Here is a 17,979-nt window from a genome sequence, read left to right as displayed (position 1 = left end):
AGGTCAGTTGTTGTTTTGTATCTTTCAAACAAAAGTATCTTGACAGATTTATAAATTTTTAGGTTTTACTATTTCTCCTATGGAGTTTACTGCAATGGAATTTAGAGAGGTTATTTTTTGTCCAGGAGACTCAATATTGTGTTTCCCCAAGAGAAAACCTATACAATTTTGTTTGTTTTCTTTGTATGTTCCTGAGATTGCATACAGAAATACTATTCCTGAGCATAAGATACAATAGCCATGTCCTGTTAACTGTGGATATTGAGGATGTGTTCCTGGCATGCTGTGCTGTAGCTACATATTTGCCCAGCAGCACTATTTTAAGAGCACAAATTTTTGACCTTCCATTTCTTTTGAGTGCCCACATGCAGGAGAGGGCTTTTTCAAGCCAAACAAGCTTGAAACAAGCTGACAGCTCAGGAGACTATCCCTTCAGTGTTCAGAGAATAAAGCATACACAAGGAATTTTCATTGCTTAATTCAAAACCCCACACCCAGACATGAAATAGGCCAGTCCTATCTGGGGTAGAGCCTCTTCAGGAGCTTCCTCATCCCTGTCTTTGAAGGTGGAAGGAAGAAGTGTTTTTCAGTGGATTGACTTTTAGGCAAGGGAGTAAATCTGTTCCAGAATAGATTGTATCAGCATTAATATGTATTACTGCATTTTATTTTTAAGTCTTTCACAAAAAGTACATATTTAGAAACAAATTCCCCTCTCACTTTGGGAATAATGAGGACAGTGCACAGCTCAGCTTCTTGACAGACTGGGTTAGGAACAGTTTTGGGCTTTCTACTCAAGAAATGACAAATGCAATGTACTGTAACTCGTGACTGAAGTCAAGCAAAAGTAGGATTCCTGAGTCTGCTACCTCAGAGCATAGTGCAATAAGTCAAAATTTTTAACACAAAGAAGTATTTTTGCCTGAATAGTCTATAACACCAGCCTTCAGAAAGCATAGTGCTGTGGTTTGCAGCTAGAGTTACTTCAAAAGCCTGCAAACTTTTCTGCTTGTATTGGGATAAATGCAAAATTGCAAAATTATCTCATCCAACTGTTTTGATACTTATCCAAAACTGCCAATACCATGGGCCTTCTCATTGCTCAAGATTTTTCTGTTTAATCAGAATGAATTAAAGTGGCCACAATTGTTTCTTCATTTTCTCCTTGTCCTTGCTCTTTGTATTAAAATAACTGGTAGAAGCTAATGGAAAATTGCATTTGGGTAGATTTAGTTCTGGTTCATACAGGCAAGTTTTACTGGTTTAGCTGATTGGTGTAGTTTAAGGAATGAGACTTGCATAACATGCGTTAAATTGAATCTGTTTCACTGAAATGTTAGCAAAGTTGTATTGCCTCAAAATTTGGGCTGGCTAAGAATATCCACAGTGCCAGCTCTGAGCAGCTATTCACCTGGTTAATGCCATGGTGCACCTGAGCCATTTTTCTGTGCAAGTCCATCACCCCACAGGTAGGTTCATCTCCCCTCAGATTAGTCATCCATTAGTTAAGAGATACCCTCCTGTACGGCATCCTACCTGTCATGAATAGGGCAGAGGAATGTCTGCAGCCGGCTGTCCAGCCACATAAGAACCCAAGATGTCTAACTTTGGCTAGATAACCATCTTTTGGATGGATAAAATTAAGCAATACCATCCTGAGTTAAAAAGGAAAGAAATTGCTTACAATGCAAATTAATAGCATTTATACATGTCTAGCTATTTCGCAGTAACTCATGTTTTAAAGACAGATAGAGAAGACACTGTATTGTACGTGAAGACCCTGTGATGTATTATAGATCCTATACCATACAGGAGAAGAAATAAGCTATTGTGCTATAAAATACCCAGATTACGGTATCTGGTTTCTGGACAGAGACAATTTTCTGTCAGTTATTCTTAGTCTGACAGGCTATCATTTGCAGTCATTCAACAGATGTCTTGCAATCATCTCAGCTGTCTGTGTGTGGAAAGAAAATTTTCTGAGAGACCCTGTCCAATTTTCCTCTGCCATGTTTGAGAAAGAAACCCTGAGACAAAGGGCTGATGCTGTCCTAAACTTGAAATATTTGTATCTAACTCCCTGCTGGTTTCTTTTTAAAAACAAATGCTAAGAGTAAATTTAGCAAGAATGGGTATAACACTTCCTACATGTATGTCAGCTGAAGAGAGTATCTGTACAATATTTCTGTCTGTTTTGGATAAACATTTACAGCAGGAACTCACCCAAAATCAGAAGGAGGATCAGAAGCATTTGCACTGGGGTCCAAGAGAAAACGTTTCTGTGTGAATACTGAATTACTTCCCATCTCCAAAACAGGGTAACCCATCTGCCTAGTCCATGTGTCCATGACTTCTGCCACGGGTTCATTACTTGCCTATGAATGGTGGGAGAAGGTTTCAATGAAAAAGCAAATTCAGTCCAAAGAGGGAAAAAAAAAATTCTCTCTGATATTAGAGGAAGAAGAGCAGAAAGTGACAGAGGAGAGAGCAAGTTCAGTACAAAAAAAATGCTCCATTAAATCCTTTTATGGTGCCTGTCATTGAAAGAAGGAATGAGCTGGAAACTTGAACGTGGAAAGAGGACATGAGAAGCATGTGAGCAGGAGACTGCTCAGTAATGTGGACAAGAAATACTGAGGAACCTTTGAGGCCCCTTACATGGTCTAAGATCTCTCAATTTTTTTCTGAGAAAATAACCAAACAGAACAGAAAGGACATCAAGAGGCTTTTCAAAGCCAGAATTCTTGCAGCATGGCCTGATTTGAGTGGGAAGCAGGAGCCAGTATTAACGACCAGCAGTTGCACTAATGTAAAATTTCATTCATTTTGTATACTGTGAACTTCTGTCTTAGAGACTGGAGCTGGAGGAAGCTCCCACTGACTCCCCAGTATGCCACCTGTGATGGAAGGGATCTAGGGTCACTGTTTCCTTCTTCAGACGAGACAGGTGACATGAAGATGCAGAGCACCAGAGAGAGAGTGGGAAGAAGTCTGGGACCAAGGAGAAGATGGGAAATTGAAAGGAGACAAAGAAGTACAACTTAGGCTGTGTGAGCATCCACAGCAGTGGAAGAAAAGGAAATATCATCACGGGAAGAAGCTGGTAGTATGTAGGTGGGCTTCTGGTGGCAATGAGACAGATGGAAAGAAACAACCCAACCTCAAGGAAAAGGAAAGATCAGAAAATGGTGGCACAGAAAATGACCCAACTCAGAAGCTAGAGATGGAGATAAGCACCAAAATTACATGGGAATGAATACCGTTGAGAGGTTTCAAACAGCTGATTCTGGTTACAGGTAAGAGAGAGTATATGGTGCGTGTGTGTGGTGGCTGAGGGGTGTTTTCACCCATGAAATGAGTTTGAGTTGCACGGGAGTGTTTCAGTAACAGGCTGTTTGTTAGTAAGGCCTCCTTTTTTGTGTTTTATTCCATTTCCAGAGTCTTCTGCCACAAAGAGGAGGAAATAATAGATGTTTGCTAGAAATAAGATGTATTGGAATATAGTAGGAGGCTGCCTAGATTGCGATCTCTTATTGACAGAAAAGCTGCAGAATATAAGAAGTTTGGAAAGCTGAAATCAGTGAGTGAGAAATGTAACATTTATTTAGCAAGGGCTTGAGATGCTGCAAAACTTACCTCTTCCAGAGCTTCCCAAAATTGTTGTGTCTTGGCATTCTGGAAATGGTATTTCTTCAAATATGCCTAGAGAGAGGTAGAAAACTGTGAAAATACTACCAAGTCTTTCTTCTTTGCTTATGAAAACAATACATATATTCAAACAGGATCTGTTGTACAGAGTATCTACTCATGAGAGGTCATATTGTGAGTAGGAGGTTAAATGGATCAATATTCAGCTGATAAAGTTCCTTTGCTTTCCAATGTATCCTGTAATGTTAGAAGTCAGCATTTTCCAGTGTGACTTGTTAGTATGAAATAAATTTTTACTTCAAGAGTTCTTTGTATTTTGTTGAAATGGACAACATACCCTGTTGCAAATTTCTGTCTAATGTAGGAGGTTGTTTAGAAGGAGGAAGCTATTTCAGGAGATTTCAGTAGCTGTGAACTCTGAGTGGAAGTAGTGAAGTCTGGTCACCTCTCAGTTGTAATCAAAAGGAACATTACAAGGAATAATGATATTCAGCTAAGTGTTTGCACCTCCTGAACACTATTCCTGTCCTGTGTCCTGCCCATGGTTGCTTAAGGAGTGCTTTCCTACCCTGTTATCTGGATCCTAATAATGTTTAGTCAGTAGATGGTGCTGTTTGTTTCACTGTTAGCCACAGTTACCTTTAAAGTTCTTGAAGGCTTTGAAGGGAATTATTAGACTCTTGTGGACAAGGTGGCTGTATTTTCCCATCTTGGGGAACTGTCCTGATGGAATATATGAAAGGAAAAACAAAGGAAAATACAACCATCTTGTAGCAACCTATAAAAGTGCTCCCCAGGAAGAAGGGAAGAACAGATGTGGTAAATCTGTGCTGTAACTCTTCAGAGATAACAGATGTTTGGTCAGAGGAAAGGACAAATAACGTCCTCTTTCCGGGAGGGCTTATTTCTCCTGTTTTGTAGCATCATGTTTTATTCTCCACAGGGAAGCACTATGAACTGTGCAACATCTCTTTTCTGTTCCCTATTCCCTTGGCTTTCTAGGGGTGGGTGCTCCAGCATCAAGTCTCAGGGCATGGATGAGCTTGTAAGACATAAGAGTGCATAGCAGACTTGGGTGGGTTGGAGGACTGTGACCATATGAAGCTGCACTGAATGAGTGTTCCTAGCTGACAACAGGATGACAGCCGGGTGGAGGAGGTTTCTCCACTAAAAGCTGTCATGAATTCAGGTTGTCACTGGCAGGCTATCAAATCTTCATGCAGTTCACATTCCTGCTTCTGTGGGAGTGTGAAAGTTCTTCCCCTTGACACTGTCCACTCAATACTGAAATGAATTGAATACTTTTGCTCCTAATACTAGGATCTCTGATACGCACTTTTTGAATAATCTCTTTGCTACTGTTGCATGGGGATGAGCTGCATTTCTGGTATATTTTGGTGCCATTCTTACCTGACAGCCTTTCTGGAAGATATCTGGTGTAATCCAGTCTTGAAGCATTCTGAGGATTGACGCACCCTGAGGACAAAAGGAAAGGGGAGAAGGTCATTCCGTGCTGCTCTAACACTGGATTTCTGTTCTCCTAAAAAGGAACATGTGAATGAATATTTTATAAAGCAAAAATAGAATCCATCCATCTGACTAAGGAAGTGGTTTTTCTAATTCCTCTGTACACAGCATGCCTGCCTGCTGGAGCTTAATTCTGGATGTGAGAGCTGGTCTTCAGCTGGGATGAGACGCCCATTTCCAAGTTCAGCTCTGCCAGCACAAGGGCTCCTGAGCCTTGGTGCCAGAGGTCACTGTCCCACCACTCTGCTGGTTTGTGTGAGCGGGGTTCCCTCTATCACTTTGAACAGGACAGGGGTGAGGGCAGCGGGAAAACAGCCCTGACCAGCAGCACAGCCTGATAGAGGAACTGATTTCTGCTGAGCACCCAGCTTCAGAAATGCTGCAAGTCTGGGGCTTTACATGGTGGAGATGCTGTTGCAAGATTCAGAATGAACTCTGCTGAGGACTGGTGGAAAAGCGTTGGCCTCTGAAGCAGGGTAGAACTGGAATCAGAAAAGTTGCTTATTTGGGTATCAAAGAAAAAACCCCAAAACAACAATTAGGACCTTGAAAGAAGAGAGAAGCAAAGGGAAGAGAGAATAGAGAAGCAGAAGAGTCATGTGAAACAAAGAACAGAGTGGGAACAAAATATTAAATAATATAAAATAAAAGTAGTACAACCCCAATCTAAAATGCAAAATACGATTTTAGGATGTGTTTTCATATTCCAGACTAAATCATAGCACAGCTGGGAACCTAATTCTATGAACGGTTTAAAAATCCAGTTGTTCCATGAAAACAAGAATGTTATCTGAATTCTCAGTAAATCCTGTCTCCTCTATTTACATGTCTGAGAATGTCAACTTGATTGCATGAGTCACCGTAGAGGGACTATTTGAACAGATATGCCTCAGAGCGCTCTCCAGACTATTGGTGCAGAGTCAAGGTGGTCGACAGATGACTCTTTTCTGGCACAATAATTCAATGTGTTTGCCACAAAACATCATTAAAAAATGATTCAGTGAAATTTAGAATAGGTATCCATTAATCAGAAGCTTACTTATGATTAATGGTGATCATAAGGCCACGTGTGTGCACTAGGGTATCTCAGTCCCTCACCTTTGCCTATCTGACACTTCTCATCCACTATCACCTCTCATAGACCACCTTCTCTCATTTATATTAGAAATCAAAGAAGAAATACACACCTGTGGATGTGTTTGCATGCAATGGAAGTTTCTTTTGCTTTAGATTGCAATGTATAGTTAGCCCCTTACATCTTCTACTACTACTTTTCAGTCTCTTTCTCCTACTCCTTTCCCTCCTATACAGTCCACAAATGGGTATGTTTGAAAAAATCTCATGCTAACAAAACCACCAGTTATAGGAACCCGAGTGTTTCCATAACCTTCCATAACTATTTGGGGAAGTTCAAAAGAGCAACTTTGACTTGAATAGATGACCTTGTCCAAAGGGGGTATGAGGGAAGTCTCAACACCCACATAACTTCTCCTAGAAAGCTGTAGTAATTGCCAAGTATATGACAAGATTTTATGTAGCAGAAATGTGGAACATTCAGTCCTAAGCTCCTTTAACTGTGAGGTTCCAAAAATGTGGGGATCCAAGACCAGATTTCTAGCAGAAATTATTTAAGAGTCTGTTTTCTGAAAAGGTAATCAATGTTTGAACTTCCAAAGAAAAAAATCTCATTGTTACTTCAAATTTTTCATCCTAAGAGAGAAGATTAAACTGGAAAAGAGTTGAGATACAATTACTTTTTAAGAGTGTATTTAAAGCATTATATACATTAACTGTGCAGTCACCAGCTCTACTGGAATACATCTTTCCTTGATGCATAACGCCCTCATATAGCAGTCAGAGGTTCCCTTGAAGAATCCACCGTAATGACTCCACAGAGCCTTAGGCAATTCATTGGAGTTTTAGGATTATATAAACCCTGTAATTGCTCTGGTAAAACTAACAGAGAGCATTCCAAATTATGCTTTATTTGTTTAGTGATGAATAACATCATGAGGAGATTGTTTTGATAAGAAACATGCAAAAGAGAAGCCAAAATGAAGCCAGAAAGAAACAAGTTAATTTTGTCCTGCATTTATATATAAATACCAACAGTAATTTGAGCTAAATCTACGCAAAGACTTTCTCATTCAAGCCAAATTATATCCCAAGCCAAATTATATCCCAAGCAGACTGTTCCCAAACAATGCATGAGTCCTCAAGTGTTTTAGCTTAAAAAAAATGAGTTAATGTAGCAATTATCTAGGCACAAAAAGATGAGTAAAAGTTAGGGGTTTTTTCCTCAGTAATTTTTTTCAGACCATACCAAAGTGTCTCTTACTTAGTTCACTACTAAAATACATTTTTGTCTGGAGTATTTGGTTTAGCTCTGTATGTTTCTTGACTTAAGTTAGTTTGATTTAAGAACAGTGTTACACAAGGCAGGTTTTCACATAGTTTATGATTTGACTGTGAGACATTTATGATGCAATAAATACTGATTGTATTGTTGGATAAAGGATTTAACAATTGAAAACAGAAAACTTGATGGAAATGGATGGGTCAAGTCTAGCTAATAAAAGTAATATCTACAACTACAGACTCCAATACAGCTAATGCTAAAGGCAATGCAATATGTTATGTTTAGCTGATAATGGGAGCCTGGAGGGAAAGCAACAAGTAGGGTTTAATAATGGTCGATTTTGTGTATTCAATGGAAACTTGTTACAGCATCAAAGTCATACAAGAAGCTGTCAACACAAACATAGTGTATAAGAGTCAGAAGCAACAGGTCTGGGAGATGGCTGACCCATGAAACAAGGGATTCTTCCAGTTGGTTCCAGCTGGCTCCTGAGAGAGCCTAGATAGGCACAGGTCCTCATGAACAACTGACAGGGACAGCCCAAGGATAAGCAAAAAGCTTATCAAATACCTGATGAGATGCCCTCTACCATCTCTGGGCTACAGACTAGTGTACCCCAATTCAGTCCTGAGCTCCACAACTCTCAGTGAAATGTGGAGCTAAGTTATCTCCCAATTTAGAGACAATGACAGCAGAGGCTGGTGATTGCCCATCTTTGCTAAGGCTTCTCAGGTGGCTGAGATAATGTGAGCAGCATGAGACAAAAAGTTACTTTCCTGTTTTCACTGCCCAGGTGGGTTAGGAGTTATGATTACAAGCTCCTCTGACTTTTATTGCCTCTCCCCAGTCTCCACTTTCTTTGAATCCAAAGTCAGAAGAGGACGATATCTCACCTTACTGTAGGAAATCCCATCAAACACAGAGGTGATTTCAGCTGGAGTTGACACATCAACCACAATTGGGTGGGAAGACTGCAAAGAGTCATCCTTCATTACAGGAAGCACATCATCAATTAAAACCTGGTCAAGCTGAGAAAGAGAAGATGTTAGAATAGAAACAAAGGCTCTTCTATATGCCTAGCTACACAAAATAATAAGCTTGAATTGAGCTTCTCAAGGAGCTGGCAGCTGGAATTAAATTTTGCTTCCTCTAAAGAAGGACTCGTGAACTCTTACTTTATGTCTGAGTGGGAGGGATACATATTTTCCTTAACTAACATAAATTACCATTAGAAAAACCCTGTTTTCCCACGTGTATCGTAACAACAGCAACAACAAAACTCAGTAGGCAACAAAGGAGCCTGTATTACCAATTTCACAAGTGTGACAATATCTGCAAAGCATTACGGGCACCTCTTGTGAAAAAGGAGCTGGAGAGGAAGGGAAGGCTGGAGGAAGAAGGCAGGATTCCCCATCCCAAGGTTTATAACTTTAAAAAAGTTATTATAATTTTTTAAAAGATGAAGTGACATGCAGTCAAAATTCCCCTACTTCCTAATCAATATTTACCAAAAAAGACTAAATTTCTATTTAGTTTTTCTCTTCTTATATTCACTAGGAAGATAACACTGAAACGGCTCTAGGTGTTAAATAAACACGGTGTCTAGATACAAAAAGGTCTTTTAAATTTCAGGCTCAGTAGTAAAATTTTACTAATGTAGGTAGCACAACAGATCTCCTACTTCAAATGTAAAAGAAGTGATTGAGGAATGATTTTGTTCTCAGCCTCATGTAACATGAATGAGAAGAGATATTTATGGGGAGCAGGGAGGGAGGCAGGTGAGGCACTGAGTAAACACTGCCTGCTTCTAAAGTTACTAGGCTCAGGGGCTAGTAGTTTTTGACAATAAGCTCAACCTATGCAAAACCTACCCCGATTCCTTCTACTGCCCTATGTTATATATTTTCTAGTAGCCAGGATCTCGTTAAAACTGGACAGCTGAAGGAAATACACATGCTGTGCGCCATCATGTCTGTTTGGGAGGGAAGCAAGGAGAAAGCTAGAAACCTCCCTTTATTCACACTCTGTTATTATTTCTCAGAGTGTAATGCATATTTAAAGTTACCCTCTTTGCCTGCAACCCCCTTAAAGTGTTTGGAGTTGGTGTAGATGCACAGGCAGCGTTGTGGGCCATCCACTGTCACTACCTGTTTTTGCACTGTGCAGAGTAGAGATTGTGTGTTGGAGCATTTGAAATGACACTTAAAATGCTGGCAGCAGCTGAAAGGGGGATCTGATATTTTCCTTGATGTATAGCCTAAGCTGTGAAGAGAGGCCCAGGTTCCCAGCCCTCACCAGGCTGGATAACGATCCTAAGATGTGTCTTATGAGGAGACACTACAGCCCAACTAAATACAAAAAATAAAGGAGAATCTCTATCTTCAAGGGTTAGACCTTTAAACAAAATCATTAAGGCTCTGTTCAGAATCCACTGAGGTATTTTTTGCCATGATAATAACCAAGCACTTGACTCACTTGTTAAAAAAGAGTGACTTTTCCCTGCAGACTAATACTTTACGAAGTTTACTTTGGCTAGTTTCACACCATAGCATAGGTACATGGAAAATTTTAAACCAACTTTTTATGTTACACTGCATTATGTTAGTTTTCCACAAATATACTTTAAGTCTTCATCATCTTTGTCTGACCTCTACCCCTCTCCAAAATGCTCCCCCAGCCCTGCCAACTCTCCATGAGACAGAAATAATTACCATTTCCCATCCTCGTTCTGCAGCATCTACTCCCAAGTACTCAAAATAACTGGCAAATCCTTCATTTAACCACAGGTCATCCCACCAGTCCATGGTCACAATATTTCCAAACCACTAGAATGATAAACATTGAAAGATGCAGTGTTAGCTAAATGGTAAATGTACCTTTCAGTATCTCACATCTCCAAGTAGAAAATTAATTTGTTCACTTTTATTCCTGTTGCCAGATGAAAATTATCATAATGCTGTGGTTTAAATAGGAATTCAGGCCTCGCCTTGTGTTGAAACGTCGTTTTTATTACAAAATTACATGTTACTGAGGAGATTGCTAATGATTCATGTGCCACTGAAAATATTTTTAGTTTCTTCCTCTTGATTTGCTGATTTATGTTTTTAAGGATATGTTTTCAGACAGCCTCCCCAGTGTATAGTTGTTCCTATTTGCTTGCCCAAGAGAGACATCTGTAAATGCAAATTAGTTCCTTTAAGATATTTCAGACAGATTTTCATAAGCTGGCTCATAGTCTGCACCCAAGCATCTAACTTCCTAAGAACAATTCAAGGCAGTAGTGAAGGTACTTTAAAGCTCTAACAGTTCCCTGTTTTAACACGATACTTCTTAATCAAATTGTGAGCACATGTAGAAGATCCCAAGATGGAGTTAATGGCAGTATTTCTAAGGTTAAAATGGTGTGACTCCACATTTGAAGCACTGTAAAAATGAATAGTGTCTCAAAACATACCTGATGCACGAGCTCATGGGCTATCACTGCAGCTACTGTCTGCTGGTTGGAAGAGGCTGACTCATTGGGATCATACAGCAGGTTTGTTTCTCTGTATGTGATCAGCCCCCAGTTCTCCATTGCACCTGTCCCGAAATCTGGAATAGCTATTTTATCTACATTGAAAGAAAGAGAACATGATTATCACTGTATCCTCTGCGCCACTTAGCTTCTCCCCTTTCTGTGTATTCACAACCTGTTTTGCTTACCATTTGTGGTTCTGACTTAGAGCTGTGGGCTGCAGCCCATCACCTGTGTTTAAGAAGCAGAGAACTGGGCTGCAGCAGCTGATAGCAGCACCCTGGCTCTGCTGAGATGAATAGAGCTGGGATCAGCTGCACTAGCTGAGGATCTGTCCTACGAGGTGATGCTGTGCCACCTCCTGGGAGCGTGTGTATCATACATGCTTAATTTGGGCTCCAGAAATTAACAGTATTGTCTGGGGACGCGCTGTATGCAGTAAACCTCCTGAAACTATCTGTAGCATAATGAGGCATGTCATTGTTTGTCACACTGTTCTATTAAAAATATTTATTGACACGTTAACTGAAATAAATTCCCCATGCAGTGAACAACATCTGTTTCTATCCTGGCAATTTGTGGGGGTCACTCATTTATGGTCAGTAATCAATAGAAGTTTAAATGAGAATTGTGCACTCAATTGGACTGGCATTTTCTTCTGCAGATAATGACTACAGCCTTTCTATGTGAGTTAGTGAAAAACTACAGATAGATTTAAAACTGAATAGAAGAAACTGCCCTCACTCCACCTTAACAGAAGATATGAATTAATTATTTTAATTTAAATAACTTGATTATAGAATCAGAGCTGATAATCTCGCAAGGGCTTCACTAACACTAAAATAAGGATCACAAGGAGAATGGCAATGCCGGAAGCCATAAATCAATGTGAAATACAATATTTAAATGAAACATACTTGATTCATCAGGTTTGGTCTAGTTGACTTCTAATACTGTGGGAACAACATAGTAAGTCAAGATTTGTGATCCAAATAATAGACGTTCTGAGAAAAACAGTATAAAATCTACAGGAGCATCTACCCTGTGATAGTGCTGACCTGGGGTTACCAGTCCACCCTGGAGTGCAGACAGACCCTTATCCAAATGCTGATGTGGCCAAGTCACCAGGCTTTTATGGAAATGAAAGTTTGAATAGGAAGCATAGATGAGATATGGTCCCAATTGTTACTGGGGACCAGTGTGTGAAAAACCAACATGTTGTACTGGTTTCTCTAATTCAGTTGTCATTGAAATGCAAACAAAGCTTTACAGTAAACTCAGATGATATTTTGAAAAGAGGAGGTAAAACTCTATTGTTAAAGTAACACAAGTTAGCCCGACAGGTACATGTATGAATAGCCAACAAAAAGCTTGCATAGCACGGTTAATCTTCTTCAAAGTTTTGGGGTTTTCTTTCCCCAATACATTGCCCTAATATGTTTGTAGCTAATACTTTTCCATCCTTTTAAATTCATGAGCCTAACTGTATTACCTCTTTGGAGGTCTTAGGAGGCCGCATTTCCAAAACTCTGATTACATTCCCAACTTTATTAGTTCAAACTACACAAATCAGATCCAGAGTCCAGATAGGCCAAGCTAAAGGATGCCCAAGCGCATGACTTCTTCATTGCTTGTTTTGTAACCATGGGCGAAATTTGACAACGTGCCTGTTCTTGTTTAGCTCTGGGTCTTTATTTAGCCCAGCAGTAGAAACTACAGATTATATGCTGGACCGTGTTCATCTTTCTTTCTAAGAAGTGGCTACACACCCACTTTGCACTAAGGTCAACAAATAGTATGACATACTCTCTGGCAGTTTACATCTTCACTTATTTCACTTCTGACTTTTGTCCAGAAGTTCCCATGGAAGTGGTACATATTTTTCCCAAACTTCTTCTGGCTCTATTTTAGCTCATGATGTTCCTTTGCTGATGACACCAATGCTTCCCCTGATTTTCCACAAGACACTTTAAAATAACCATGCCAGGATCAGTGCTTCAGCAAACTAAACTGTGAGAACCAATAACTAAACTGTAACTGAGATCAGCCCTCCCATCATGACATTTAAGAACATCTTTAACTACATGGGTATAGATTTAAAACATCCTGACATAATATCAGCAGTTAGCAACCAAATGCTTTCATGCTGGTTTCCACCAAAGCACATAGACCTGTAGGAGAAACATAATCATAACAGTAAATTAGCGAAATGAAAAAATGTAAGTATTAATAATCACCTAGTTTTGGAAGAGAATAGCTCAAATTAAAGTAGTCTTCAAAGAAGTCGAATATAATTTTTGTTACATTTGCTGCATACTCTGCTGTGTGTAATTGCAGTGGCTGGGCGTAAACTCTCAGCTGTAAAATAGAAAGAGACAATTAGAGCAGTCTTAAGTTAAAAGAAATTAGAAAGTGGCAAGCATTGAAAAGTCATTTAACATACATACTTGTAACACTGCAGGTTCTCTCTAAGAGACTGGCCTGAACACTGAATTCTGTTCCCTAACACATTTATTCAACAAAGCTTTTCAAATGTACAGAAGAGATAGACCAAGTCAGCACAATCTGTGCACGTTGTCCACAGTATGCTGAAAATGTAAACTGGAAAGACCCATGTCCAGAAGCTCACAGTGGCCAAGCTTGGAGCAGGGTCTGGGTGCATACCAGCCCCTCCTTCCCCATGGCCTTGTTTTCTCAAGAAGGAAAACTGGGCAAGAACAACTGAAGGGAATCCACTTGTTTTGAGCAATTCATTGATCCCATCAGACTAATTTGGTGGAGCACATCTGTCCTGAAATGTGTCTGAAGCCTTATTTTCTTCAATTTCTTTCTACTTTTCCTACCTACTATCATCATAATTTCCTCTTGTCCTTGGATGTTTGAAGACCTCAGACCCTTTGAATATAGTGTGTTTACCAGATGAAGTGGCTGCTTGCCCAGAACCTCAAGACACATACCACCCAGCCTGCAGGGCTGCTGCCCCTCTGGAAATCTCAGACAAAAATCAGCTCTCTCTCATCCCAGCAGGCAGGTCCAGGAAAACTGGCATGTTTGGTAGCCCTGTGTGTGGTGAGTGACTATTCCTGTGTTTCACTTGCATATCTGAGAATGTTTTCTTTCCTTAATGCAAAAAATGGTGTGTTGGGTGTTGACCTTTCCATCTCTGGGGCTTGGTGCCTGTGACTGCTTTGGCCGCTGCTGTCAAGCAATAGGAAACCTCAAGCCCTGGAGGACTAGAGTCCTTATGGCACCCACAACCATGATGAGGAGACCTACAGCTTGAAAAAGCCTTTTGAGATGTTGTCTCTACATTGTGAAGACAAAGTCCGACTTGGGAATTTATGGAGTCTTTTGGGGGTCTTTCCCTCAATCTTTTTGTCCCAAAGCTCACATAGATCTCTGCTCAAGAGCAGAGCCATACTGCTGCCATGCCCACTGTCAGGAGCTGTAGGCTTTTTTTCTTCACCGTCCCCCAAAACCTCCAACATGGAAAGTAAGAGATCTTTATATGGAGTGAAGTTTCTGGCTTCAGGAAAACCAATCCATCCCATTTTGCAGGCTCTGTGACCCATGAATGGGGCACATTCTTCTGTCTGTGTTGGTGTGGGTTGTTTATTCCCCAATGCTGTCTTACAGCCAGGAGTTTAGGGTTCAAACTGAACAAAGGAGCTGGCCTATTCTAGGAGCTGTCTTGAAGCCTGACAGCACATTGATTTCAATACCATGAAATTGCACTTCCTCCAACAAGAGGGGAGGATGGGAAAGTGGTCATAAATAGAGCTGGAACGAAAAAACAAAACCAAAAAAAGCTTATGAAATTCAATAGAGAATCCATTGCAGCCAGGGGATTTCCCTCAGGGTCAGTTTGCAATTACAATCTGCAATTTCCACTTCAGTAAGCTCTTTACCCAATTTAGCAGTCTTTGGTCCCCTAGCTGATCCATATTAATGGTTTCCAAAACGTTCATCACGCACTAGAACGGACTTTGGGTTGCATTTGTATAATCTACTCTGTGATTTTCCAAACCAGACATTTGGTACCTGACAGTTCAGGAGCATCCTTTACAGCTGTAGGCACATTTCCCACCATTGATTCCATTAATGTCTTTGTTAGGGCAAGGGCTTTCAGAGTGTATGGTGGAATTTTTAAATAATTTACCATGTCAGGTAAGTTGTATGCTGTTGCTCTATATGAAAGCAATATATGAATCACATGGATATTTTCTGTTGGATGAAGGTTTTATTGCTAGCAATTTATATAGCAAACTGTGGTATGTTTTTTTCAGCAGTTGGTGAATCTAAATATCTCATTGCTCCTTTAGAAAGGAACTGTTTGCTTAGGAGAAGGACTTTCTGAATATCTGGTTAAAAACTCTAATGATAGCCTGTTTTTCTTGGGTAAAAGGTAATTTGTAGTGTTAGAGTTTATGTGCCTCCCTTAATTAAAAACAATCTTACACATAAACTTTATATTGATAAAACTATGTCCATGCTAAGAGAAAGGAAACAGTTATGATGTTAATCTCACTTAAAACCCAGGTTTTGTAGTGAAGGCAAGTCCTCAGACGTTGTTTAGTGAACAGTGTTAATAAAATATATAGCAGCCAAGACCTGAATTAGAAGACATCTCTTCAGACAACCTCTGTGCTGACACAAATACCCCTGCTTATACACACACACATTTTAACTACCATTCTTCAGTGAACACTCTCTTCTATCTAGAAAAGCTACAACTGGTCAGGAACATTGTGGGCTTTACTGTTTTGCTTGAAGAAAAAAACTCAAACAAATATTGACTTGAGAGCCATATTCTGGAAAGTGGCATGGACAAGCATACAATGTTAATTTTTGCATCTAGAAAATAAAATGTTTTACGTACATCTTCAGCATTTTTTTCCCCTACCGTACTGTGTTCTATAAAAGCTGTACAAGTTCTGATTCTTAAAATAATCAAACTCTAGAGAAAATATATCGAGGACAAATAACCTGTCTCTGATAGTGAATGGAGCAGCTGTGCTGGAGACCATCTGGTTAACAAAATTGTGTGGCTGGGTGGCCTAATATGTTTTGCAAATTACTCAGGCAAACAGCAGGGATCTAAGAATATTGCATCTTTATCTCAAACTAGGCTCCATTTGCTTGGCTAAGAGTAATTTAGCCTTAGTTATTTGTCGAGCAATGATATAAGCATACAGCATGATGCTAGCAAGCGCGCAGAGGAGGGAGGTCTCAGCACAACACTGTGCAGGAAGATTTTGCTGAGAACTGGATCAGCGCTTCAGAGATTTATACAAGGCAGATTTTCTCATCGGTGGACAGCTTTAAGTAGGGAAGGATTTGCTGAGCTTTTTTGGATGGAGAAACTCAGGAAGAGTTTACTTGCTCAGGGAACAGTGGTCTGGCTGAAGCTTTGGTCCAGATTCCCTGACCATTGGTGTCTCTGTCTCCAGAAGAGGAGGAAAGTGCTGCCAGCTCAGCTGAACTGCAAGACACCCCTAATGGGAAAAGAAGGGCAATGGCAAGAGCATACAGCTCTGGGGTCATTCTCGGTCTCAAATGAAGAAAAGATGTAAACCAATAAATAACTAACAGTGGATTGAGAATCCCAGACTAGGTTTAGGCTAAATGAGGACTTTATATTGAGGGGAAAATGGTATTTAGGCTTTCAGGTTGTGATACACTGTAATGTCTTGTGATTCCATTATGCCTGATCTGCTGCACCTCAGGAGACTTGAATATACAGGAGAACTGGATTGGACTGCTTGTTGCATCTAAATAAAGGCACTGTTTAAAATTTATGGATTTGGATACTCATTTCATTAGGGCGCCTACCAAATGTCCAGATGTTTAGGCAGGTACTATCACTTCTATATTTGTACAGAACTTACACTGGGCAGTTGCCTTAAGTCACTGTTGTAAAATAAAGAATATTAGGGCCAATACACAATGGCACATATCATTTTAGTCCTATGTCTCTATGACTGTAAATAGGAAGACATCAAGTGCATAGATTCACACCCTTTAACCCACAGAAAACTGTAAAGTGTTTGTATCCATGGCCTGTGAATCTCTTGTACCCCTAGACTTGTACATTCCCTGAGAACCTGAGCTTCAAGCCAGGGTTGAGGATGGAGAAATAGTGCTCCTTCCTCACCCATGTGCCAGTATGGGAGGTACCACGTGGGAGACTGGGAAGGGCTGCAAACCATGCTGTGTAGTCAAGGTTGGGGGACCACTCTGAACACCTGATTGATCAAATAGGCTGCATAAAGCAGGGTATGGGAAAGGGAAAAATATATTCCTGTTAAAAATAGATGTCCCATTATTATTTTTTTTTTTTAAATGCATATCACAATACATTTGTCATCTGAACCGTGTTCAGGCTGCAACAGGACTTACAGGTATTCCACTAGCAGATGTTCTCTCTACCCACTGAAACTGGTGCACTGCAAAGCAGACCAGGTAAGTGCTCATGGGAACTGACTTCTCAAAAGTTGTCCGACTCCAGCCATCACCCAGCTGTACCGTTTGCTGCAGAAATGGAAAAATAATTAATTTGATTTTGGAAATTGCAAACACATGTAGAAGAGGGTACAATATTTCTGTGAAGGCTGCAACTACATAGGAGTGATAAATCAACTCTCCGGGTCCACCTCTTCTGGCATCCCATTGCTGATGGCATGAGAACAGACAAAATGTTTTTTCCATCAATACTGCAATACACAACATTGGACTTTGTTTTTCTGCACAAATAAGTTTACCTGCTTCTAATTTTGCATCAAGGATTTGAAATAATTCACATGCACAGGGATTTTGTCAATAGGAGTTTTCCAGTGTATGCTAGTCTGTTTTGTTCTTGAAATAGTTGCATAAAATAACATCAGTGTGGACAGATTAGAGAAGAGACTAGTTGTTCTCCTCTCTTAAATAC

At 40.1% G+C, this 17,979-nt stretch overlaps 1 protein-coding gene across 1 annotated transcript in view; it reads right to left on the bottom strand.

Moving 5' to 3' along the window:
- ENPEP (glutamyl aminopeptidase) overlaps positions 1-17,979 on the bottom strand; it is a gene marked incomplete at both ends in the record, with an annotated part of 35,356 nt that overhangs the window by 9,416 nt on the left and 7,961 nt on the right. Inside the window, 8 exons of the mRNA XM_080343338.1 lie at positions 2,224-2,375; positions 3,637-3,702; positions 5,059-5,124; positions 8,428-8,562; positions 10,246-10,359; positions 10,989-11,143; positions 13,286-13,406; positions 17,448-17,579. Of these exons, the coding sequence (XP_080199464.1) occupies positions 2,224-2,375; positions 3,637-3,702; positions 5,059-5,124; positions 8,428-8,562; positions 10,246-10,359; positions 10,989-11,143; positions 13,286-13,406; positions 17,448-17,579 (941 nt within the window). The remainder of the gene's footprint in view (positions 1-2,223; positions 2,376-3,636; positions 3,703-5,058; positions 5,125-8,427; positions 8,563-10,245; positions 10,360-10,988; positions 11,144-13,285; positions 13,407-17,447; positions 17,580-17,979) is intronic.

The sequence above is a fragment of the Nesoenas mayeri genome (genome assembly GCF_963082525.1).
Source record: "Nesoenas mayeri genome assembly, chromosome: 4".
Taxonomy (NCBI): domain Eukaryota; kingdom Metazoa; phylum Chordata; class Aves; order Columbiformes; family Columbidae; genus Nesoenas; species Nesoenas mayeri.
This window is presented reverse-complemented; position numbering and strand designations above follow the sequence as displayed.